This window comes from Dermacentor andersoni, chromosome 9 (genome assembly GCF_023375885.2).
Source record: "Dermacentor andersoni chromosome 9, qqDerAnde1_hic_scaffold, whole genome shotgun sequence".
NCBI classification, from domain to species: Eukaryota; Metazoa; Arthropoda; class Arachnida; order Ixodida; family Ixodidae; genus Dermacentor; species Dermacentor andersoni.
Window position 1 is genome coordinate 26,855,556 of NC_092822.1, and position 22,354 is coordinate 26,877,909.

The 22,354-nt window shown below is 46.8% G+C and overlaps 1 protein-coding gene across 2 annotated transcripts in view; it reads left to right on the forward strand.

Moving 5' to 3' along the window:
• The window catches only part of LOC126527349 (uncharacterized), a 92,499-nt gene that overhangs the window by 61,046 nt on the left and 9,099 nt on the right, over positions 1 to 22,354 (forward strand). The window contains exons 1-3 of one of the 2 annotated variants that reach the window (XM_050175147.2): positions 4,966 to 5,436; positions 17,277 to 17,385; positions 19,138 to 19,454. In XM_050175147.2, the coding sequence (XP_050031104.1) occupies positions 17,320 to 17,385; positions 19,138 to 19,454 (383 nt within the window). In that variant the 5' untranslated portion in view covers positions 4,966 to 5,436; positions 17,277 to 17,319. Of the gene's footprint in view, positions 1 to 4,965; positions 5,437 to 17,276; positions 17,386 to 19,137; positions 19,455 to 22,354 lie in introns of those variants that run through there. The other variant, XM_050175146.2, reaches the window with a different exon arrangement.

Here is a 22,354-nt window from a genome sequence, read left to right on the forward strand (position 1 = left end):
ATTCCTTTCACGGCAGAGACATGCGTTAATATGAATAGTGATATTAATAAGAAAATTATGACTAATGTAGATAATAAACGTATTGTTCAACATAGTCAGGCGGTTGAACGTAATGCAAGAATTGAAGCCCTTCATCAGAAGAGTTCTTATCGGGTTCGCGACCTGCGAAATTGAAGCTGCAAATTTCTGCGAATCAGTAGATTTTGGCCAACTTCTCTGAGAAAAAAGAAACTGAAGTTGCAAGTAGCACCACTATCAACTTCGGCCGCCACGGAGATCAGTTCAGTCAAAGCCAGTTCATTATATCACTCTTTAACAATATATGTATATCACATTTAACACTCTCAGAGACAGCTCTATTATATGTACACAAATACCCAAGACAAATTCACGGGGTGGCGGAAGTCGCCATACCTTAATTGGCAGAACATCGCAGATGTAACACGGAAGATGCGGCTTCGGCTCCCACAGGCGGCAGTGATTCTTTCCGTCCACCTTCACTTCCCTTTTCTTTATCATTTCTACATTTCAGCTAAATCTCAGTAAATAGCTCGTTTGCTTTCCTTGGCTTCGTTATCTCTTGGCTTCACATGGCCGCAAAATGTAGTCACTCGATTATTAATATCAACGCAACACCAAAATTAAAAAAGGAAATGAAGAATTTCAGAGGAAAAGGAATACACATATTACCCATATAAGGCCTGCCTACGACCACTCACACAGAATGAAGCGAAAAGTAAAACAAAAACAACAAAAGCACTATGAAGACTTTCTTCTCCAGGCATTCTTGATGTGCCGTCGCATTTGCTCATATTTACTGCGACTCAAAGTTCTCCCAGAAAAGTACGCCACGAGTATTCCTCCTCTTCTCGGGTATTTTCTCTTCCATATCCTGTCCCTGACCGTTCACGGCCTCGGAACTACGAAATCCTCCTTTGCGCCGAACATCATCCCCTCCCTGCTGGCATTTCCCGTTCTCGGGAGCTCACGCAAGAGCTTCGACGCAGCCCTGGTCACGCCAGGCGAAGCTAAACACGTCGTTCCCGTTCTCCATTCGAAAAGGGTCTGTTCAGTTTCCTTCACAAAGCCGGGCCTTTCTCCCGAGCTTCCATTCTGTTGCCGATGGAAGGCCGCCGCCCCTGTTCGCGTGCCTTTGAAGTCTCTTTCTTCAATTTTCTTTCATTTTTTTGTTAACCATGTATTGCTTTTTGTGTTGGTATTGCCGATGTACGATAAAATAGGAAAGCGCAGTAGTCGCCTTTTCATCTCCGTTCTTTACACAGCCTGGGCGCTCTTCTCGAAAAGGTGTTTCTTCGACCAGACTTGCTGCTTTTCCTCACTAAGCGTCAGTGCGCAGTGAAGCACGCTCTACAGTGCGCAAAAACTTAATGGTGCATTTATAGAGCTTCCTTTTCTATTATTTTAATTTTATTTGGGCCCAAAATAGCAAGTTATATTTGGTGCGTTGGCAGTGGTCCGTCAAGCCTTTCGTCTGAGGCCTCTTTTACGTCATATGAGCCTCCGACATATGCTACCACGGAAAAGAGCGTGATTGTGATGTTCAACTTGCCACTCACGCTGGTATGCAAAAAAAAAAAAAACAATATTGCCGCTACTGTACCTTCTTTAAGTATTAACGACGTTCTCTACGTGACCGGTGAGAGGCTCACGCCAACTACAGGCTCCCACTACGCTACATAGCTGCGAAAGTAAGCGATACTCTCGTTTCGTCGTACTGTGGCTACTATTTTGATTACTGAAGCCGACCCAACTTAGTCAAACGGTAAACGTCAGGGGCCCACGAAGTTCCGGCGCACCCGTACAAGATGCTGGGAGAATAAGCTGACTGTCCACTTCCTTAGAATACAGCCAAATTGCTTACTCTGTGTGGCAGACGCATACGCGTCGCACGAAACACCTGGCGCGAGCAGTTCTGAGCGCACGCAATCACAGGCTGCAGGGTGGGGACTCACGTCCCCACTGGCTCACGTCCTTACCGTAATCCTAACAGAGTTCTGCTGCAGCCAAGCGAATAACAAGAAGAGAGGTCTAAAGGATGGGAAGGAGTCAAGGAATCGCAAAATTGCAGAAGGTTTCAGCGATTCTTCTTTTATTTGCTTATCTCATTTACTGCGTCAACAAAAGGTTCCCACGAGGGGAAAGCGCGATAACGCTTTGCCTGCTGCATCCACCCGAATGCTTGCGCAGCCGCGACCGCTCTAGGAATTTGCCCGACGCACAAAGAAGCAACACAAGAAGAAATAGGTACAAGAAAATAAATAAAAAATAAATAAGCACATGAAGAAAATGGTTCATCTAGGAATACGTTTCAAGCACTGATACGGAACAATATGAGTACATGTGAAACGGCGCAGGAGCAAGGTAAATGGAGCTCGAACGCCAACATTTAGATGTGTACATTACATACATTCATGCATTATTTGCTACATACGTGTGCATTAGATATTACTATAAGACATTATTATAAGATATTGCGAGCATGTACGTCACATGTACGCAATGCGTTAAGAGAATACGCAAAAGACTTAAGACGTTTTATACGTTTCATGATCATACAGGTTCTGACAAAATTTGGTCGCTCCTCCATCACGCAGTACCTCAAGAACTTCAGTACGATCAAAATTGAAAGGAACACTAAAAAGCAACAAAAAGTTTGTTTATATAGGTAAACATGCTTTTAAAACCACACACAGTCATTCGTTTCGTGAGCAAATGTCTATTATTCGCAAAGAAAGTAAATGTGACGCTTTTCTTTCTCATGCCAAGTCTTCAACAGCGTTACGTCCATGTGACGTCACAAATTTTTCCTTGGTTTCTTTAGCTTTCTTTCTTCCTTATATTTAGGCTGTTCCCGCACAGGAAAAAATACTCGTAACTTACAAGGTAGAGTCTTGTTTGTTTAAAGTGCATTCTACGCCTTCTTGACCAATAACGAAATTTTATTCGATCCGAGCAATGTAAAAATCAATGCCATCACGAACAGCTGTTGCTGTATTATCAGGACGGCATCGTCAGCCCTGTTTATTTCTTGCGTATTTTCGAGCTCAACCGTCTTTCTCCAACGATCAAAAGCGGTCACTTTTCTCATGTATAAACGTACTCACTAATGAAACAACAACTTCATATTTTTACTGCTCCTGTTGCATATCTAAAGGGTCTAAGTTCTGGCCCACTCAAACTGGCAGATTTAGCTGCACGTTAAATAACTGCATGCGATAAGGACAACCTGAGGGCGTACGTTTTGGAATTCTGGAATGGCTCAAATCTGCTTTTCGTTCTTTTTTGACAAGCTATATATAACCTGTCACAATTCATTGCGGCAAGGCTTATATATTGGCTACCAAACGAACATCCCATGTTCAAAGAATGGAAAGAAATAACGGTGTAATCACTGAAAAACTAGCCAAAAAGGCTGTGCTTCGAGTCAACTAAATTGACCGCGAGTGAAAGCAATATCGGTACAGCGAGCGGAAAGATCTGGGTAAAGAAAGGGCGTGGATAAAATACATTTCAGCTTAAAACGCGAAGAGATGAATAAATTGGATTTTCCGGTGTTTAGTGAAAGGCTGCGGCCTGTGCAATCTCATTTCCTCTTACAGCTACTAAACGTTTCTTGCTTTGAGATACGAGAATATTTCTTTCTTGCTTGCTTGCTGTTTTTCCTTCATTCTTTCTTTGTTTGTTATTGCGCGCAGCTTGCAGTCATTTCTGTGCTAATTTAAGCTGCAACCGCTCAACAGCCGCTCAATACGACGACGCTTTAACTAGACAAGAAAAAAAAAACACATAGCATTCTATAAAGCAGCCTAATGTTCGCTTAGATTGGCAATCATCATCAATGATTTTTTCACGATTTCTTTTTTTCTTTTTTTTTTGCCAAACATATCAAACATATCTCGTCATATTGCCATACATCATACGTAACCGCAAACGTATTACGCTACATTTGGCTCCCATTCTGTGATCGTTTTTTAATCACGGTGCGCCAGCGACATGTGGTCGATATCCTGGTGCTTGTTCCTGAGTGCCAGTCATCAGTTGCCGATCAAACGCGACCGCCAACGCCACCGATGCGTTGCAACCCGTTGCCTACACGAGGAGGCGGCAGCGCCGAGAACGAGACCTCAACCCCTCTGAAGGCAACGACCCTGGCCTCCTCACCTCCTATGGAAAGAAACAGGGCCGCGTGCCTCAGCTCCAGCCTTGAGCCGACCGACATGCCGCGAACACTCTCCGCGTCTCGCAACAACCAAACGCTGCGCGCCGTCGCGCAGCCGCGCTAGAAATCGATCTCTCCGCGCATGCGCCGTTCCCTGGCATCCTTTTCCACTTCACGTGCCTCTCTTTCCCGAGAGCGCGGCCTATAACTCCGCCATAGCAAAAAAACGACGCAGTGCTACTAAAGGCACGATGCGCGTGGAAGTGGGTTGTTGTTGCGCGTGTGAAACTAGAGCCTGGCTTTCTAGAGCCAGAACACGCTCAAACAAGCGAGAACGACAGGTAGTGACCCGTTTGCCTCTGCGTGCCGAGCTCAACGTACGTCTCGTTCTCGCAGTGCGGGCCCCGTGCTGTCGTCTGCTTCTTTTCCGGCGAGCAGACGACACACGGTTCTGGCGGATGCAGACGTCGACGGGCGCGCGACGTCCAATCGCACGTTCGTCTCTCAGGTGCGCAGTAGCGAGCCGTCTGCTTCGACGGCGCTGCATCGTTTCAACGAAGCAGAGTCGACGCGTTGTCGAGAGGATTTCGCTCTTGACCCTTCCCCTTTCTCCTCGTCGCATGCGTCCTCGTCCTCGCCATCGCAAACAAACAGACGCACGCACATCAGCGACGCTCCTGTCCTTGCGCAATGCCCAGCGCAGGTGGAGGGGGGCTGTGCCGACGTGCGGCGCTGCAGCTCCAACACCGTCACGTAGCTCCTCTCCTCTCCTCGAAACGGCTCAAACAGGTCGCGGTCGCAGCGACGGCCGGTTAGCTCGTCTCTCTCTCTCTTCAAACACGTACACTCCCTCGATTCATCCGCACCAGTCAAGGAGTCTCGGGATTCCTTACGAGAAGCCAAAAAAAGAAAGGCACATCTTCGTAGGAGTCTCATTTCGCTGAAGATAATAGCTCGAGTGTTCGTGCGCTCTGAAACACAGCGCGCGTTTTTTGACCGCGAATGCCTGCGCAGCGGTGGGGGAGGAGGGAGACGAGGGAAACGTGACCACACGATGGAGAAGAGCAGAGGTGAAGAGGAAAGGGTACGCGCTCGCAGCAGCACGCCCGCGCGCCAACCGAGGTCCGCGGGCGCCGCCGCGCACGGACACGAGCTCGAGACAGCGCCATGGCCGACGACCACGACGACAACAAGGCTCGGCGGCAAACTGCAGCGCCGCGGTACTCGGGAAGGTCGCCGCATCGGTGAATTTCAAGGTGAGCGAGCGGCAATAGAAATGACCTTTTCGGTTAATCACCTGTAATGCGTTGGTGTAAACACGCAGTCTCTGAAGACGAGCCGTCTGCAGAACGGTCGTCAACAGTCAGTCGCAGACGACAGACCTCGCAAAAAGTCCTCGCTCTGCGGGGATTATTTTTCTTTTTCTTTAACGTTCTTTGCGTCGTCTGGTCCTGTTCGTTTGTGTCGTCTGCTATGCGAACATACCATCAGAAAATAGGAGTCGGAAGATTGTCGCGGCGAAAACAAAATCACAGTAAATAACGCTATCGGACGGCCGACATGTTTATTCTTTCCTTTGTATGACTGCTCACTTTGTGCCAACGTGTTGAGGACAACAACAGCGCCTGCAACTACAACAACTGCGCCTCAGTTTCGCATGTTTTTGAAGACGGAAGCTTCGTTGACAGGTACGCGAGAACCACTGAGCTCGCGAATTCTAGCACACCTGTCGCGTGAAATGCGAAATAGATTTGGGAAACGCGAAAGGGGGAGGGGAGGAGAGCTTCCCACCTGGGTCGAAGCGTTCGATCACGTGATTTAGTCATGAATTTCGTGTCCCTGCTCTCTCCATCGGCATTCCGCTGGCTGAGGTGGGAGGTAGTCATTGATTCTTCTTCGTACCTGTTGAACGCGGCAGGAGCGTCAGTTTGTAGTGACGGCTGGATGATGTCTTCACTCGAGAAGTGTTCGCGAATAGGGCTTGTCGTTCTGCTTCGGTTATGGCTGGGTCAGTTTGTCGAGTCAAGAGGCTTTGGCATTCAGGAGAGAAACCTTAGTTACGTAAATAATTATACGTCTGCCATTGTCCTGAGTTATTACTTTCCTGTGCTTTATTTATTTTCATTTCTGCATTGAGTCGCGTATCATATTCAAAACATTGTGTGTGATATGTCGGCAGTGTTGTAGTGAGCTAATTTGAATACGTTTCTAAGGGCTATGATTATCCGTTTTTGACATGCTATAAATCCACAGAACCTACACACTATTCCACACCAAAGAACATTAAAACAACTTCTTCATTATTTCCGGCTTTGGAGAGTACATTCATACAAAAAAACTGAAATCTTATCTTGAGTAAACCGTGATTAGTACAGCAATATTTCAGTAACTGGTTTGCCGAGATATTCCCAAAATAAACTTTGTTTTCCATACTCTAAAAAAAAACCTACCACTGAATTTGATTTGCGTTAAATTTCTTGTAATTAAGCAGCATTCTGTGGTACCAAACTTAGCGCATCAAGAATGGTACGTTGGGCTTTTTCGGGTTGATAGTTAATCCAAGCTCATACAACTAAATGAAAGAATTAATCAACCAAACGGCAGCCCCAGTCGTACATACCTGTCGAGAGCCAGTTCGCAACTCCTGTTTCTTGAATGCAAGAAAAAAAAAACAAGACCAATAAAAGGCGCACACGGTAGTGCTTATGGAAATGCTGATCCATCGGGCGCAAGTAATATTAAACAGTAACAGGTGGCGCATCTTGCTTGGATTGAATTTCTTTGTGATTATTTGGAAGGGAAAGTGACAACATTACAAGCTATGCGGAATGTTAGTCTTTCGATTTCGCAAGTTTCGGAGGATTGTATGGCGCTATAAACAGAATTATGCTCTAACAACTTTTATATTTAAATGCGCGTGCTTATTTTGCACACCGGTATAAGGTGAGAGCCTCTGAAATATAAGCGTATTCCAGTTCTCTGGACACGCAAATTTGTCTGCTGGTCAAATCGCATCTGTTTGCCGTTACTTCATCCATCAATTTCTGTTACCCCGAATGCCGCTGCTAATGACGACATGTCAGTCAGACTGCTTACGACATGGCATAGTAAGAGGACGCACTACGCCGACAGTTGCTAATTTTACTCCTGGCTTCCACGGAATCGTATCGCGCGTACCTCGGGATCTCGAAAGCGGCGACGAACTGCTCGTTTTGGCGAATTACCGATGTCCCTGCGGACCGGTTGAACCATGATGGTATGGCTAACCATAAAATTTCACACAGTAATTTGGCTAACCGCTCGCGCTAGGAGGATGCGAAGAGGCCATGATCTGTCGGAGTCGCTACGCAGCAGATGCGTCGGAAGTACTGGTTCTCATTTTGATCGAGCGGCCGCCAGTAAGAGCTGCGGTGGATGGATGGATGGACGGACGGATGGACGGATTATCACATTTTCCGCCTTTAAGAGGAAGCTTTGGCTGAGGTGCTCCTACATAGATACATGTAAAAGGAGAATTCGTTTTTCTCGGCAACCACTGCACCAAATTTGACGAGGTTTGTTGCATTTAAAAGAAACTTAAAATCGAGTGACTGTTGGTTCCGAATTTCCGATTTGAGCTGCTAATTTCTAAACTTCGTGCTTCAATTTTTTCGCACTTTCGAATTTTTGACATTTCCTTTAACAAAATCTTGGCTCTAAATAGAAATTCCGCGTCTAACAGTCACTAGAATTTACCTTTCTCTCTCAAATGCAACAAACTTCATTAAAATCAGTCCAGGGGCTATCTCAGAGAGGCGCTTCTGCATTTTACATGTATTTGAATAGGCCGCGTCGGAGTTGGGCCCGAGCTAAAGCTTCCTCTTAAGCGTGCACGCAGCTCGTGTAGTATGCAAAAAGGCGCGCTCAAAGTTCACCTATCACTATACGCTCCTTTATATTGTTGTTTTGCTTGCCAACGTTCGTTTGAGTCCTGGTGGCGTTGCGCCTGCAAGGTGTGTTTCATCGTGGGTAACGTGTTCAGTCAGAAGTAGTGAGTAACGACCGCGATGTAATTTTACACTTAGCTGCCTTCGTGCGGCTGCGGTAGCCGACGGGGCTTGGCCCAAGTCCGCCGACGCTACCAGCACTGAACGCCCAAAGTTAGTTTTCTGGGGGCGTTGCGACACCAGCACAACTCGTGCTTCACTGCGTCGTTTTCAGCGCTAAAAGCTCGAAACGGCCGCAGTGTCGAATTGTGCGACATTTTAAGATACTGCCCTAATGGCAGGCCAAGAAAAAAAAAAATTTCGCGCCTTTGACAACTAAAATGACGCCGCTTCCTTTTTTTAGCGAATGTGGCATTTTATTTCATTTTTTTTTTTCTATTGGGAGTGTTACCTCGTGACACAGATGGCGCTAAGTCTTATGGACCTCTGGAGGAAAAGAACTAGGAAGCTTACCAGCATGTATGCGGCCTGTAGGGTGCGCAATACAGCAACAAAAAAAATCAAGCGGGAAGTCAGAGAGGCCGAAATAATCACGTGGGTGGCAGCAATGGAAAAGGAACCTGCCACGGCTAACTACTTAAGAGGAAAAAACGAAATCAGGAATGAAAGAATTTATGATAACTCAAAGGAAAGCTCATTACTTTTCGAAGCGAGATCAGGATGCCTTATAACACGCGCTTATAAAGCGAGATATAAGAAGGAAGAAGAAGCATGTTCTTGCTGCCGTAAAGCTAGGGAAACGATGGAGCATGTTTCATTAAAATGTGAAGACATCTGCCCAGCGGTCGATTTACGCACAACTGGCCTCCTTGAAGCCCTTCGGTTCAGCGAGAGCAGGGGAAAAGTAAACACGTCCGCAATAGAGATTAGAAGGAGGTAATTGGAACATTGGTGGAAGTAGGGAAACGACAAAAACAGACACGTACAGAAGTAAAGCTCACAATAGGGGTTCAGAAAATATGGTTGTGGGAGTTCATCGTGTTCTTTTTCTTTAACCTAGGTAGCACAGTAGACAGTATAATAGCAAGAGCTTGGTGGCACCACTCACCGCTTCGTTCCAAAGTGGACGCTCATAACATCCACGCATCCATCCATCCTCCTATGAACCGCCATGTTTTGAATGCCTGTGCTTCTGTGGAAGTTTTGCTACCAGCTATACTTACCTTACTTTCCGTCCTGTAATTGGGTTGACGGCAACATTGGCGACGACAATGGCAATGCAGACTTTTCCAGTGAAATTCAGAGTCGTTTTACGAAAAGGAAAAAAAATTGTCATACACCTGAGAGCATAGCACGGGGGTACAAAGGAGACAACGCCTCGCGAAGGCGATGGCCTTGGGTACGATTTCCGGACCAATACTACATTTTCTATGACTGCAAAGCTTTCTCGTTGTAAAAAAATTAAATTATGGGGTTTTACGTGCCAAAACCACTTTCTGATTATGAGGCACGCCGTGGTGGAGGACTCCGGAAATTTCGACCACCTGGAGTTCTTTAACGTGCACCTAAATTAAGTACACGGGCGTTTTCGCATTCCAGTCCCATCGAAAGGCGGCCGCCGTGGCCGGGATGCGATCCCGCGACCTCGTGCTCAGCAGCCCAACACCATAGCCATTGAGCAACCACGGCGGGTTTTCTTGCTGTGAAGCCTGTTCTTTTTACCTTCGTAGCTTCGAGCGACTGTTACGTTGATATCAATTTTTTTTCCTTTCCTTGAACCTTGCTCGACCTCGCGGTCTTTCGCAGAACTCATTTGCCGGCATCTTTTTATTCTCAACTCCCTGCGTTCTTATCTCGAAGGCCAAGCGCCAGTATAGGGGTATGCGAATAGTAATGTTCGAGACCGAGTCGAATGCGAATCGAATAGCACCACGAGCGAATCGAACTGGTTGCAGAAAACTTTTCGAATAGTTTCCGAATAAAAAGGAGCCGTTTTCACCATCAGTACAAAACGATGTTCACGTTCTATAGTGTGTTCTCAACGTTCGCAAATTGAAGTCATTACATTGCAAGCGATAAATCATTTGTTTATCAAAAGCATAAGTGGAGCACTAGACGCCAACGAGCAATTTATTCACACACCCGGGGCTCGTATAGGCTCCAGAACCCGAGCTAGACGGCGCTACGGATGGATGAATGTTATGAGCGTCCCCATTGGAACGGGGCGGTGGGTTGCGCCACCAAGCTCTTGCTATTGTACTGCCTAATGCCCTACCTAGGTCAAAAAAGATAAGAAAAACACTATGAACTCCCACAACCAAATTTTCTGACCCGCTATTGTGAACTTTGTTTTTGTACGTCTCTGTTTGTTGTAGTTTCCCTACTTTTCTTCCACGAATCTTCCACTCGCCTCTTACTGATATCTATTGCGGACATGTTTACTTTGCCCCTGCTCTCGCTGAACCCAAGGGCTTCAAGGAGGCCAGTGGTGCCTAAATAGACCGCTGGGCAGACGTCGTCAGATTCTAGTAAAACATGCTCCATCGTTTCCCTAGCTTTACCGCAGCGCGAGCACATGCTTCTTCCTTATATCTCGCTTTATAGGTGCGTGTTCTCAGGAATCCGGATCTCGTTTCGAAATGTAATGAGCGCGCCTTTGAGTTATTATAAATTGTGTCTTTCCTGATTTCGTTTTTTCATCTTCAGTAGTTACTCATGGCAGGTTTCTTTTCCATTGCCGCCACCCATGAGATTATTCCAGCCTCTGACTTTCCACTTGACGTTCTTTGTTGCTGTGTTTTCCACCCTACAGGCCGCATACTTGCTGGTAAGCTTCCTAGTTCTTTTCCTCCACTGTGAATCCTTTTTCCTGTACAGATACCTGAACACTCTCCCAGCTCGTTTACTTTCTTACATATTCATCAGTCGTTCGTCATAGGACGGACGCGGCTCAACAGCGCCTCTCGCGGGAGCGAATGAAAACGTCACCAGCGCACGCGCGCACGCGGTCGTGTAGCTGTGTTGTGTACGGCAGCAGATGTTACACGACCGTGTCGCCCGTGCATTTGATCGCACAAGTGAGAGGGCTCTTTATTAGAAAAACAGAGAATTTTGCCGGCGCGTATATAACCGCTGGCATGCTACTCTGTATAGGGATGGGGAATGGGATTAAAAGATTCCAGAAAAGAGTGATCGTACATCCCGGCCGGTCAGTGCCACAACAGCATCGAAAACAAGAAATGCCTGCACCAACCCGCGAAATTCTACAAATTTCGGGGCAGGGAGTGCAAAAAAACGAATGCAACACCAAATTTTTAATCCCTGTTTCGCAGTAAGTGGAGGAAGCTCTCGCGTGCAACTGAGATTCATTGTCAAGAGGAAGCTTCAGCTCGGGTGCTCCTATCTAAATACATGTAAAAGGAAAATTCGTTTTTCTCGGCAACCACTGCACCACATTTGACGAGGTGCGTTGCATTTGAAAGAAAAGCTTAAAATCCAGTGACTGTTGGTTTCGAATTCTGGATTTAGGTCGTCAATTCCTTATAAAATCGAAAAGTTTCAGAAAATGATACTATCAAGCTTACAACTCTAACTCGGCAATGAAAAATGATATCACAATTACGTGAATTGCATCTAATAGTACAACTAAAGCGGACAAAATTGATATGTTGCACACGAATCTCAAAAAATTAAGCAACATGGAAATACAGCTTTTGCGGAACCCTCGAACACAACGTAACAAATTCACTTCATATATAAAACGTCACATCAAATTTGTCCGCTTTCAATGATCTAGTGGATGGCTTCTACAGAACCGGAATATCTGTTCTTATGGATAGCTATTAATTCGTAAATTCCTGCTTCTATATTATTCAAACTTACAAATTTTTGAAAATCTTTCTTACCAAATTCAGGCTCTAAATTGAAATTCCGCTTCCAACAGTAACTAGAATTTAACTTGCTCTCTCAAATGCAACACATTTCATTAAAATTGGTCCAGGGTTATCTCCGAAAAACGTTTTTGCCTTTTACGTGTACTTGAACAAGCCGCGTCGGAGTTTGGCCCGGCCTAAAGCTTCCTCTTAAAGGCGACGCGCGGGCCACGTAGCTTCAGCCGGCAGCAGCAGCCGCGCGCTGGTGCAGCGAGTGGCGTGATGCGATGCATTGTCACTGCATGTTAAAAACAAAAACGTAGGAAGAGGAGTCGCCAACGACTTAAGAAAAGCGTGATGAAACTTGTGTGGAAGGCGGCCCTGGGAAGTACCGGGAGAAACGTTTTTTTAGCTTTGCGTTGCGCGACTCAACGACTCGGACCTCCCTGCGGTCCCTAAACACGTGACGAATTGATACCCCTGTCGCAAAGGCACTTTGGATAGCGATCGAGTCCGATCCGGATAGGGCGCTTCTAACGGGGGCACTTTCGACCACGATTGCACACAATCTGGATCCAGTCGATCGCGATCTCAGGCTGTCCTCTGCAACATCGCGCTGAGTGAGCCCAACCCGACATTTTAGTGTATGCGATGTTAATAACCTCGATTACTGCCAATTGCAATTTTGTATATGGGGTCCCACAACTAGCCTTTGGCTATGCGCCACACAGTGTGTCCACACGGTTGTATTCATTTAATAAATATCGTGAAAAAAAAATTGACTCGACATCCCGGCCCTGGGAAAGTGGATGTCCCCCGAAGCTGTTGAAAACCACCACTACAGCTGCTGAAGAGGGTATGCAATGCTTCATTACTCGATTCCTCCTACTTCGGTGCATTATTCAGCCACAGGAGTATGTGGGCGTGCGGACTTCACTTGCGTTGGAATTGCACAGCAATACGCCCAGCGGCAACAGGCCGCCACTGGTCGTATTGACGTTTATTTTCCACTTGCCATTCCTCGCATTCAGGGTGCTCCTCGGGAGTCCAAACCATTTGTTGCCTACTCAAAGCGGTGCTGCAACAATAATGAAATCGGTTGTTAGGCTGCTTATATTGTATACGAGGGCGAATCAGAATCCTTTATTAGCCAAAATAAGGTACATACAAGCAATTCCTATTATGCGTATTATTCTACGTACCTTACAATATTTTTCCACATTGTCCCCACACCCGCTCAGACATTCGTCCCATCGCAGCACTAAATGTGAGATGCCCTGCGGTAGAATGGGTCCGGCTGACTGTGGAACTACCGTTGGACAGCTCTCTTGGCTGCATCGCTGCACCCGAATCGCTGTCCTGCCAGGAACTTCTTCAGAGGACCGAAAACGTGGAAATCACTAGGGCGAGGTCCGGAATGTATGGTGGGCGGTCCGGACTCTCCCAGTGAAATGACCGGAGCTTGCCGGCGCTTCCGATTGCCACATGTGGCCTCGAATTGCCTCCCCGAATGCTCATTGTCGTGCAAGTCTTCACGGCCTTTCCTGAACTCGCAAAACCACCACCTCACACTTCTCAAAGCGAGACACCTTTCCCCATACGTGGGCTGCATTTCCCTGTAGACTTCGGTGGGCATTCACCCCTTGCTTCATAGAAAACGAACCACACTTCGCTGCTCGTACGCCGTGGACGTGTGAAGCACAACCGCCATCTTCAACAACTGATAGCAGCGCCGTGTCGCGGAGCGATCGGAAGATAAGGCGTAGCTGATTCAAGAAAGGTCCACCGCTGGGAATAGATATGTTGACTTCGCATTTACAGCTGTAATTTTGCTAAAACAAAATAGCGGCAAATACTTTCTGATTCGCCTTCGTATGACAAGCTATTGACGTTACTCCCCGCGTCGTTGCCGTCACCGCGGCAGCTTATACAAAAGTAATCTTTACTGGGAAACGTATGCGGGGAGCCCTACGTACTTCGCATTGTTAACAGGAACGCCTTGTCCTGAATGATGTGGTTTCGATTCTCGTTTTGTGTCTGTTGTTTATCGAAACAAATGCTGTGCTGTATGCGGCATGCGTGATAAAGAATGTATGCACGTTTCGTTTAAATCGCTGAAGATTTGTTTTTTATTCGCTGAAGGGGGTTTTGTTTTTCTTTGAAGATGACACCGCGAAAAATACCGACCAACTAGAGGCTAATAGCTTCGCTGTAGTAAACTTCAAACATTAAAATACATCCCAACTCGATCCAGATTGTTGGACCGTGCAGCAGCGACCATTCCTGACAGCGATCAAAAATTTTCATCCGGATCAGGCGTGATCACGATCGAACATGCCGTTGTTGCATCGGTATTAGAGTACGACCGAAAGCTAAAGCAGCCGAAGCGCTTCAAACGGCCGCTGCTTTTCTCTCGCAACACAACTCGTGAAGTCAAGATGTCGCATGGCACGGTCCGTGTTCGCTTGACAAATGGGCTCCCTAATAACGTGACCGTGCTAAAGCCCTCAACTGCTCGCAGTTTGCTGCTACAAAAAGATTACCGAACAAGACCCTTGTCCGAGCAGCTCGCGCGCGCTGTCAAACAAACGCGAGAAAGTACAATGTGCGTCGCACGCGCAAGTCAGCTGGTGCTCAGTGCGTCACTCAAAACACGTAGAAGTAGAGTGCCCGCAATATTCTCAAGAGCAAACTGTCACGACTGAGCTACAAGGCTACAAGCTACAAGTAAGAACGTTACCGCAAATAATAGCAAGCATTCAAGAAAACGGCAAACGTTGACATTTTGGCTTACTTGATTCTGCGGATGGCAATCGGCGGTCCTTGGCACTCACGTTGATAGATGGTGGCGCAGCTCTTCGCCAGGAGAACGAGCGGCGCTGGCATCTCACGGCAAACTTGAGGCTGGGACCACTATTGGTCACTGCGAAATGATATCGGTGCTGCCGTAAAGGTCTGGCTCCCTCAGTGACGTAATAAGCTGCACTGCGTGGCGTCTCGTGTTTTAACGCGATAGCGTTAGGGGCCCCGTGTCGCAGAAAATGCGGCCTCGGTGTTCAGCGTCGGACGTCGTTCGGTAAAAATATTGTCGAACCTCGCATACCCAGGCCCTCCGTGTGGCGCCAGAAAGCTACTGAACTAATTAATTTGTCAAGGTTAAATAGGTAGAAAAACCGCGAAGTACGACTTACACACAACCTACAGACATGATAGAGTCGGAGTGTAGTTTGAATATACGAAAACACATAATTCTGTTGCGCGAAAACTCAAACAAACCCCTTTTCCAGCGTTTCTACCATTCATAGACCAGCCACGGCGTCCGCCACTTGCGCCCGCCGGCACGCGATTACCTTGTAGGCCACGGAGGACGCGCCTGGTTCCTTGCAACACCTCCAGATGGCGCTCGCCTCCGCCGCATCGCGGCCCACGTTCGACCAGAAAGCTCGCCTTCGTGCATAGCATTCGCAGCCAGCGTTTCCAGTAAACATTACGGTTACGTACGCTGTAGTTGCCGGGAAGCGTGAGAATCAGTCAGGGATCTTTGAATGCTATCGCGTTCCACTATTAAAGGCAAAGCTTAAGCGTCCTTCAAGTTTTTATGTCTCTACTACATGGCTGGAGGAACTGAATTTGCCAAATTTTTGCTCCAACAAAATTGTTGACTGTCGAAAGCTGGAAATTCTAAATATTCTACTATTTGAAAATTATTCGTACTTAAATATATCGACATTTCGATTCGACGATTGTCAAAATACAGCGCGAAATGTCAATCAAATCTGCTTCGAGAATTTCTCTTATCTGGCCCATCACACACAGTGATGGGCCAGATAGCCTTACTTGTGATTCTCTACACTGTACTTGTGCTCGGATAATCTAGAGTTCATACATCGCCCGGTTTGACTGATATCCACTTTTCCGCAGTATAATGGTACGCGGTACACGGTATTCACGGTACACCAGACAAAAGCTAAGCATTCTAATGTACTAGTCGTATTTTCGGCACCTGAAATGCTCTGTGTAAATTCAGATCAGATAAGAAAGGGGGGAGGGGTGAAGTAGCACAACGCACTATTTATCTTCTATCTTCTCGGCAAGGAAAAGCTGCTTACCTGGCAGGTGTAAACCGCTTTCTTTTTTTACCAAGTTGAATATAAATGTGCGCCCTCTTAGAAATAAAGGCCTGGTGGAAGGCATTGCTGTGCGTGTATCTTCTACGTCCGTCCTTTCTATTTTCGGGCTGTTATTTGACGATGGTGAACAACCAGGCTAGCCCGAATTTCAGCTCTGTAGTCAATTCGAAGATCGAATCGAACCTAACGATATTCGATTCGTTATTTGAAAGTTTCGAATATTCGCGCACCCTATACTAAGCGGATTTGTTACACTACATACACTTTTTCAACAGTCGCTCTTACAGCCCGCTAAAGCTCCTATACTACTACTACTACTACTGGACGTTATACTGGTTAACCTCCCTGCCTTCTTCTTTTCTCTTTCCTCCCTCCCTCCACTACTACTACTGCTACTACTACTACCGCAGCCATGGCCTCATGGTTGAGCGTGTACCTAGGCTGCGGGGAGGGCGGAGGTTCAAAACCACGCTGACAAGCCGGTTATTAGCCACCGGTTATGCGTGCAAACGGGCGCCGCCTTCTCTCGGCCAGACGCACAGCTTCCTTTAGAAACGAACTCTCCTGGGGAAGGAGTCCGCGCCATGCAGAATCTCCGTCGAACCCGCGTGGATACAACAAAACCCTGTTTGTTTCCTTTGCTTTGCTTTGCTTTGCTTGCTTGCTTGCTTGCTTGCTTTGCTTTGCCTTGCTTTGCCTTGCCTTGCCTTGCCTTGCCTTGCCTTGCCTTGCCTTGCCTTGCCTTGCCTTGCCTTGCGTTGTTTTGCCTTGCCTTGCTTTGCCTTGCCTTGCTTGTTTTACTTTGCCTTGCTTTGCTTTGCCTTGCCTTGCTTTGCCTTGCCTTGCTTTGCCTTGCTTTGCCTTGCCTTACCTTACCTTACCTTGCCTTGCTTTGCCTTGCCTTGCTTGTTTTACTTTGCCTTACTTTGCTTTGCTTTGCTTTGCTTTGCCTTGCCTTGCCTTGCTTTGCCTTGCCTTGCCTTGCCTTGCTTTGCTTTGCCTTGCCTTGCCTTGCCTTGCCTAGCTTTGCTTTGCCTTGCCTAGCCTTGCTTGCTTGCTTGCTTGCTTGCTTTGCCTTGCTTGCTTGCTTTGCCTTGCTTGCTTGCTTGCTTGCTTGTTTCTTTGTTTGTTTGTCAACAAGGTCTCTCCTCTTTTGTCTCCATCGCAGGACTCGGACTTAGGGATGGTGGCGTGACACGGCCGGTCTCGGCATGAGTGGCCTGCGACAGCAGCAACCGGCCTCTCTGTGGGCAGGAGATGCGGCTGGACGTGGAAAGGTGAGGTGGTCGCGCAGATGTCTAGACGCTTACCTGTAACAAATAATTACGAGAATAAAGCAGTAGTCGACATGGTACGCAAAGAAAAGCAACACGATGGGACAAAGTTCCCTTAACGCAGAGCTCAACCTGTTGGTATACGCCCAATCTCAAAGAAAAAAAAAAACAGCGGTGAACACGGTACAAAATGGAAAAGTTTACCGTGTACAATGTCTACCGTGTTTACAGTTTCTTTTAATTCTAGAAAACATGTACCAACTGAATGTGGATAGCGATTTGGGCGAGTTAGTCGAAGTCATCCGCCCTGGTTGCTTAGTGGCTTGTAGTGTTGCGCTGATAAAAACGAGGTCACGTGATCAAATCCCGGTTACCACGGCGGCCGCATTTCTATGGGGAAATGCAAGAGACACTCGTGCACTTACATTCATGTGCGCGCTAACGATCCCCTGGTGGCCAAAATTAATCCAGGGTCCCACACTACGGCGTGCCTCATAATCAAATCGTGGTTGCGGTACGCAAATTCTCGGAATTCATTCATGTACCTCTTTCTGCTAAGCATACACACCCATCTTCCCGTCATTCGATGCTTTGCGCTACTTGCGATGGCGCCGTGCGCTGAAGGGCCCAGCTCGAAACAATGCCACCAAGAGGGCTCGAGCACGGAGCTAACAAGCAAATTAAAAGTGATACCAAATCACCTAATTAGGCGCAGCACACCACGCTCAAGACTTATGTGGCCACGTTACTGCCATTGCTCATAAACATGGTTTCTTTAAACCAAGCAGGAAGGCAACAACGTCGCTTTCTTCGTCTCACTGTGCAGCACTACAGGGCTCTAGGTAAGCTGTTAGACGTCTGTACAACCGTAGAATTTCGTGTGGACGGTGTAACAGCAGTGTTGGAAACTGAATATACCTAAAGGCTCTTCGCATAGAATAGAACCGGCATGACGTATAGTGATTCCTTTCGTTCTATTCTAACCCCTTCCTATGGTCCGCCGTACCCGACGGGCGGATTTTTGTTATGCCGTCTGGCGGAGCGCCACTCACCGCTTCTCACTGACAAGGCGTTGTTTTTTTGTTTTTTTTGAAAATCAAAGGAATTAGTACACAATGGCTGTATTTCCCGGTCCATGTCCCTTTCGCAGTCGGTTACGAAAATGTACAATCCCAGTCACGGCTTGTCAGGAGCGCGGTAGCGCTGCGATGACGTGACATTCGGCGCCATCTACTAGAGCCACATATTTGCTCTGGAGCACGTGCAGCTAGGTGGCAGTGCGTCGCCACTTGCGGTCGTAGCCATGTTTAACAGCCGCAATCCCGCCCCGTGAAATGAGAGCCACGGTGGACGCTATGCCGCAACTTCGCAAGCGTCCGCAAACGTTAGGAACGCTTCCTTTGTCAAAAGTGTACTACCTCGTATGTTAAATGTGCCATAGACCAAAATCAGCGAGTTTGAGAACACCTGCTGCATCGAAACGGGGTCAAAACTGTCCGGATAAGAGAAATGTACCCTGAGAAACCGTGACGTCACACTGACGTACTGGCGCTGGCGTTTTGGCGCGGAATTTGAGAAACGGTAGTTGTACCTTTGTTATGCCTTCTAGTAATCGAATTCTCAACGGTAAATGGGCAAATGTACAGTTTTCGAAGGACGCGTGATCATTCTAAACGGATTGGGAGTGTTTTTTCCTCCTTTGAGTGACTTCGACGGTGTCCGAAACGTTCCGAGTGCGGTGGTTCGCGGGTGCAGGTGAGCGAGCAATGCCTGTGGGCAGCGTGCAAGGCGATGACCACGGGCCTGGTGCTCATCGTGATCGGTGCCTCAATGGCCACCGTGGGATTCTACTCGGACCACCTGTCGACTGTCGAGGAGCGGCGGGGCAACAGCACAGTCCGCGTGAAGAACGAACACCGCGACCGGCACCTGGACAGCCTCACCTACCTGGGGCCCCTGGTCATGGGCCTGGGCGGCTTCATCATCGTCGCCACCTGCGTGATGACCTTCGAGGCGCGGGACACCTCGTCGTCTTCCGCCAAGCTCGTCTCGGCCTGGTTCAAGAGGAGCAGGTGAGGCGCACTATACTTCCGCCGGCCCCTCTCTGCCATGTCTACTCGGCGACCAACCCGTGATAGACGGTATAAGCGCGACTGAACGAGGACGCAGTAAGAAACAGGTACACAGAGACAGCGCTTCACTTTCAACTATGGATTTTATTTTCGCACACATCGACCTATATATACCGTACGAGCGGAAACAAACGTGACAGGAAAAAACAACATTCAGTGGTGCATATCGATGAACCGTACCGGCGTGCAAGGCATGGTGAAAACATACACTGCAATGGTTACAAAGATAAACTGAGTAACTATCTCCATTTCAGATAGCGACACTGAAGGTTTGCTCACGCACCTTTCCTGTAATTTTGCAATTTCGTAGGCTTGCACCATCTCCCTTGTCATCCTGCTTTGAGCCCCATACAGAATGGAAGTACTTTCAAACATGGGGTTGCAGGAACAATCTCGGCATTGAATACCCAAATGTCCCGAGATTACTCTAGTGACGTTATATTGATGCTCTTTTAACCTCCCATTGATGCATCATCCGGTTTGGCCAACATACGTTCTTCTTTTCTTGTTTTTTTTCCCCTGTCACGTTTGCTTCCGCTCGTACGGTATATATTTATCGATGCGTGCGAAAATAAAACGTATAGTTGAAAGTGAAGCGCTGTCTCTGTGTATCTGTTTCTTTCTACGTCCTCGTTCAGTCGCGCTTATACATTCTATCATGGATTCTAACCAACTAGCCCGCCAACGTGTTTTGACCAACTCGTACTGCCTCTGGCCTTAGGGCCATCCCGCTGCGAAACATCGTTGCAGAAAGACTTCGGTGTTACAGGAGGTTCGCATCCGTCGTGACGTGGCCGGGAACGAGCAGGTGCAATTGGCTTGCACATATCTGTGGAAGGTTTTCTTTCTTTCTTTCATTTTAGCTCGGCAGCACAGAATCTTTCACTGCATCTTCAGAGGAAGATTTAGCTCGGGGCCTCCTATCCAAATACATGGGAACGGAGAAATTGTTTTTCTCGGCAACCACTGTTCGAAATTTGGTGAGGTTTGCTGTACTTAAAAAAAATGTAGCGGCTGATGGAAGACGATTTTATAGGCCGTCGATTTGTTATTAAAATTGTCGAAAATCACAAATTTTCAGAAAGCGCAGATATGAAGCTGTACAACTCTAACTCAGCAATGAAAACTAAAATCAGAATTTTGTATATTGCATTTATTAATACATATTGATATATTATACACTGTTCTTTATGTGACCATTCCTTTTGCAAAACCCCTGTAAACATGGTAACAAATTCGCGTAAGCTATAAATTTATATACCAAATTTGTCCGTTTTCGCCGCTCTAACGGATGCAGTTTACAAAACAGCGAAATCTGTTTTTGATGTAGAAGTACAAATTGTTAAACTTCGGGCTTCCATGTTTTTTTACGTAGTTTTTCAATCACTGCAAAAGAATTTAGGCCGTAAAACCAAAATTTCGCTTCCCACAGGCACTAAAACTTTACTTTTCTCTCAAAAATGCATCAAATTTAATTAAAATCGGCACATGGGTTATTTTAGAAAAGCATTTTTGAATTTCACACGTATTTGATTGGGGGGACATCGGAGTTGGACTGAGTATAAAGCGTCCTCTTAAGTTGTCAACGACTACAGAATCTTTTGTGTGGGTATACACTGTGCTGAGCCCGAAGCCATGACAGCAGCCTTGCGCGTTTTAACGTGTGGCAAGAACGAGAGAGCTACGGTATCTTGTTCGTTCTTGTTAGTGCGAGTCATGTAGTCATAGTCTTACGCCACTTGCTCTAGTTCTGTGAGCTCTTTGAATATAGATGTGGGCTTGTTGTGGGCCTGAGTGTAGATCATGCTTCATGCAAAAAGATAAAGCAACACTGAAACTCATACAGTGCATAGTACATTAAGTACTCAGAGTGTAGTATAGCGTTACGTATAGCACCGCGTTCTGTTTCACCTTGATTTCATAAATTATTGCAGTACGATTGCAGATTTAAATAGGATCGAAACGTGCGTACAATTTTTTTTCCTCCGTTATTACGACGCGCGGTAATCGGTACTCAGCCAGTGAACTATTACGAAGTGATGGAGACATCTCATTAAAGTAGTCCTACTTCACTGCACAACCAGCATACTTTCGCGAAACGATTGGAACCCGTCATTAAAGCATTCTGCTTGACCCGATTTATATAGACGCGCTCAGGCAGAAAAACAACTGACTTCATTGTTAGAGGCGCACACACTGATCATTGCGAATTCGACCATGTTACTGATGCAGAAACACGGCTCGTTCAATACCCTCCGATGGCTCGCGTAATACGCGCAGATATAAGTGCGTGCTAGTTATCTTCTCTACCACGTAAAATTTAAAATTCGTAGCTCTGCCTGCACCATAAGCTGCTTTTAAGTTCTTCGCTGCATGCGTGACTGGCCTCTATTGCAGTGATCTCGTCCTTCCTAAATTATGAGTTCAATGAGCGATTGATGTCGTCGGCACGTAATACCAAGAAAATGTGTGCGGTTATCGAAATGCGAAAATTAGCTATGTTTCCTTAGGCTCAGTAGTGATCTTTAGAACCATAATACGCATCTATTTATGCATTTTTTAAAAGGTTTCTGGGATCGAATTCACGAAGCTTAGTTAGTGAGGGCTGTTTGCCACAGACGGGCTGTATTCGTTAATAATGTCGTGACGGGGCGTAAAACATATGACGGGCAAGGCACAATTTATATATCGCCTATTTACAGAGCTAGCCAAGGTGGCTCAATACGCACAACGTCCTGGTGATTGTCGTCTTCTTCGTTAGTCCAAGGCGGCGGCTCGTAACAATATGTACAGCATCAGGATTGGTTGGCATTTCCTCTTACGAACAAATCGTAGCTCAA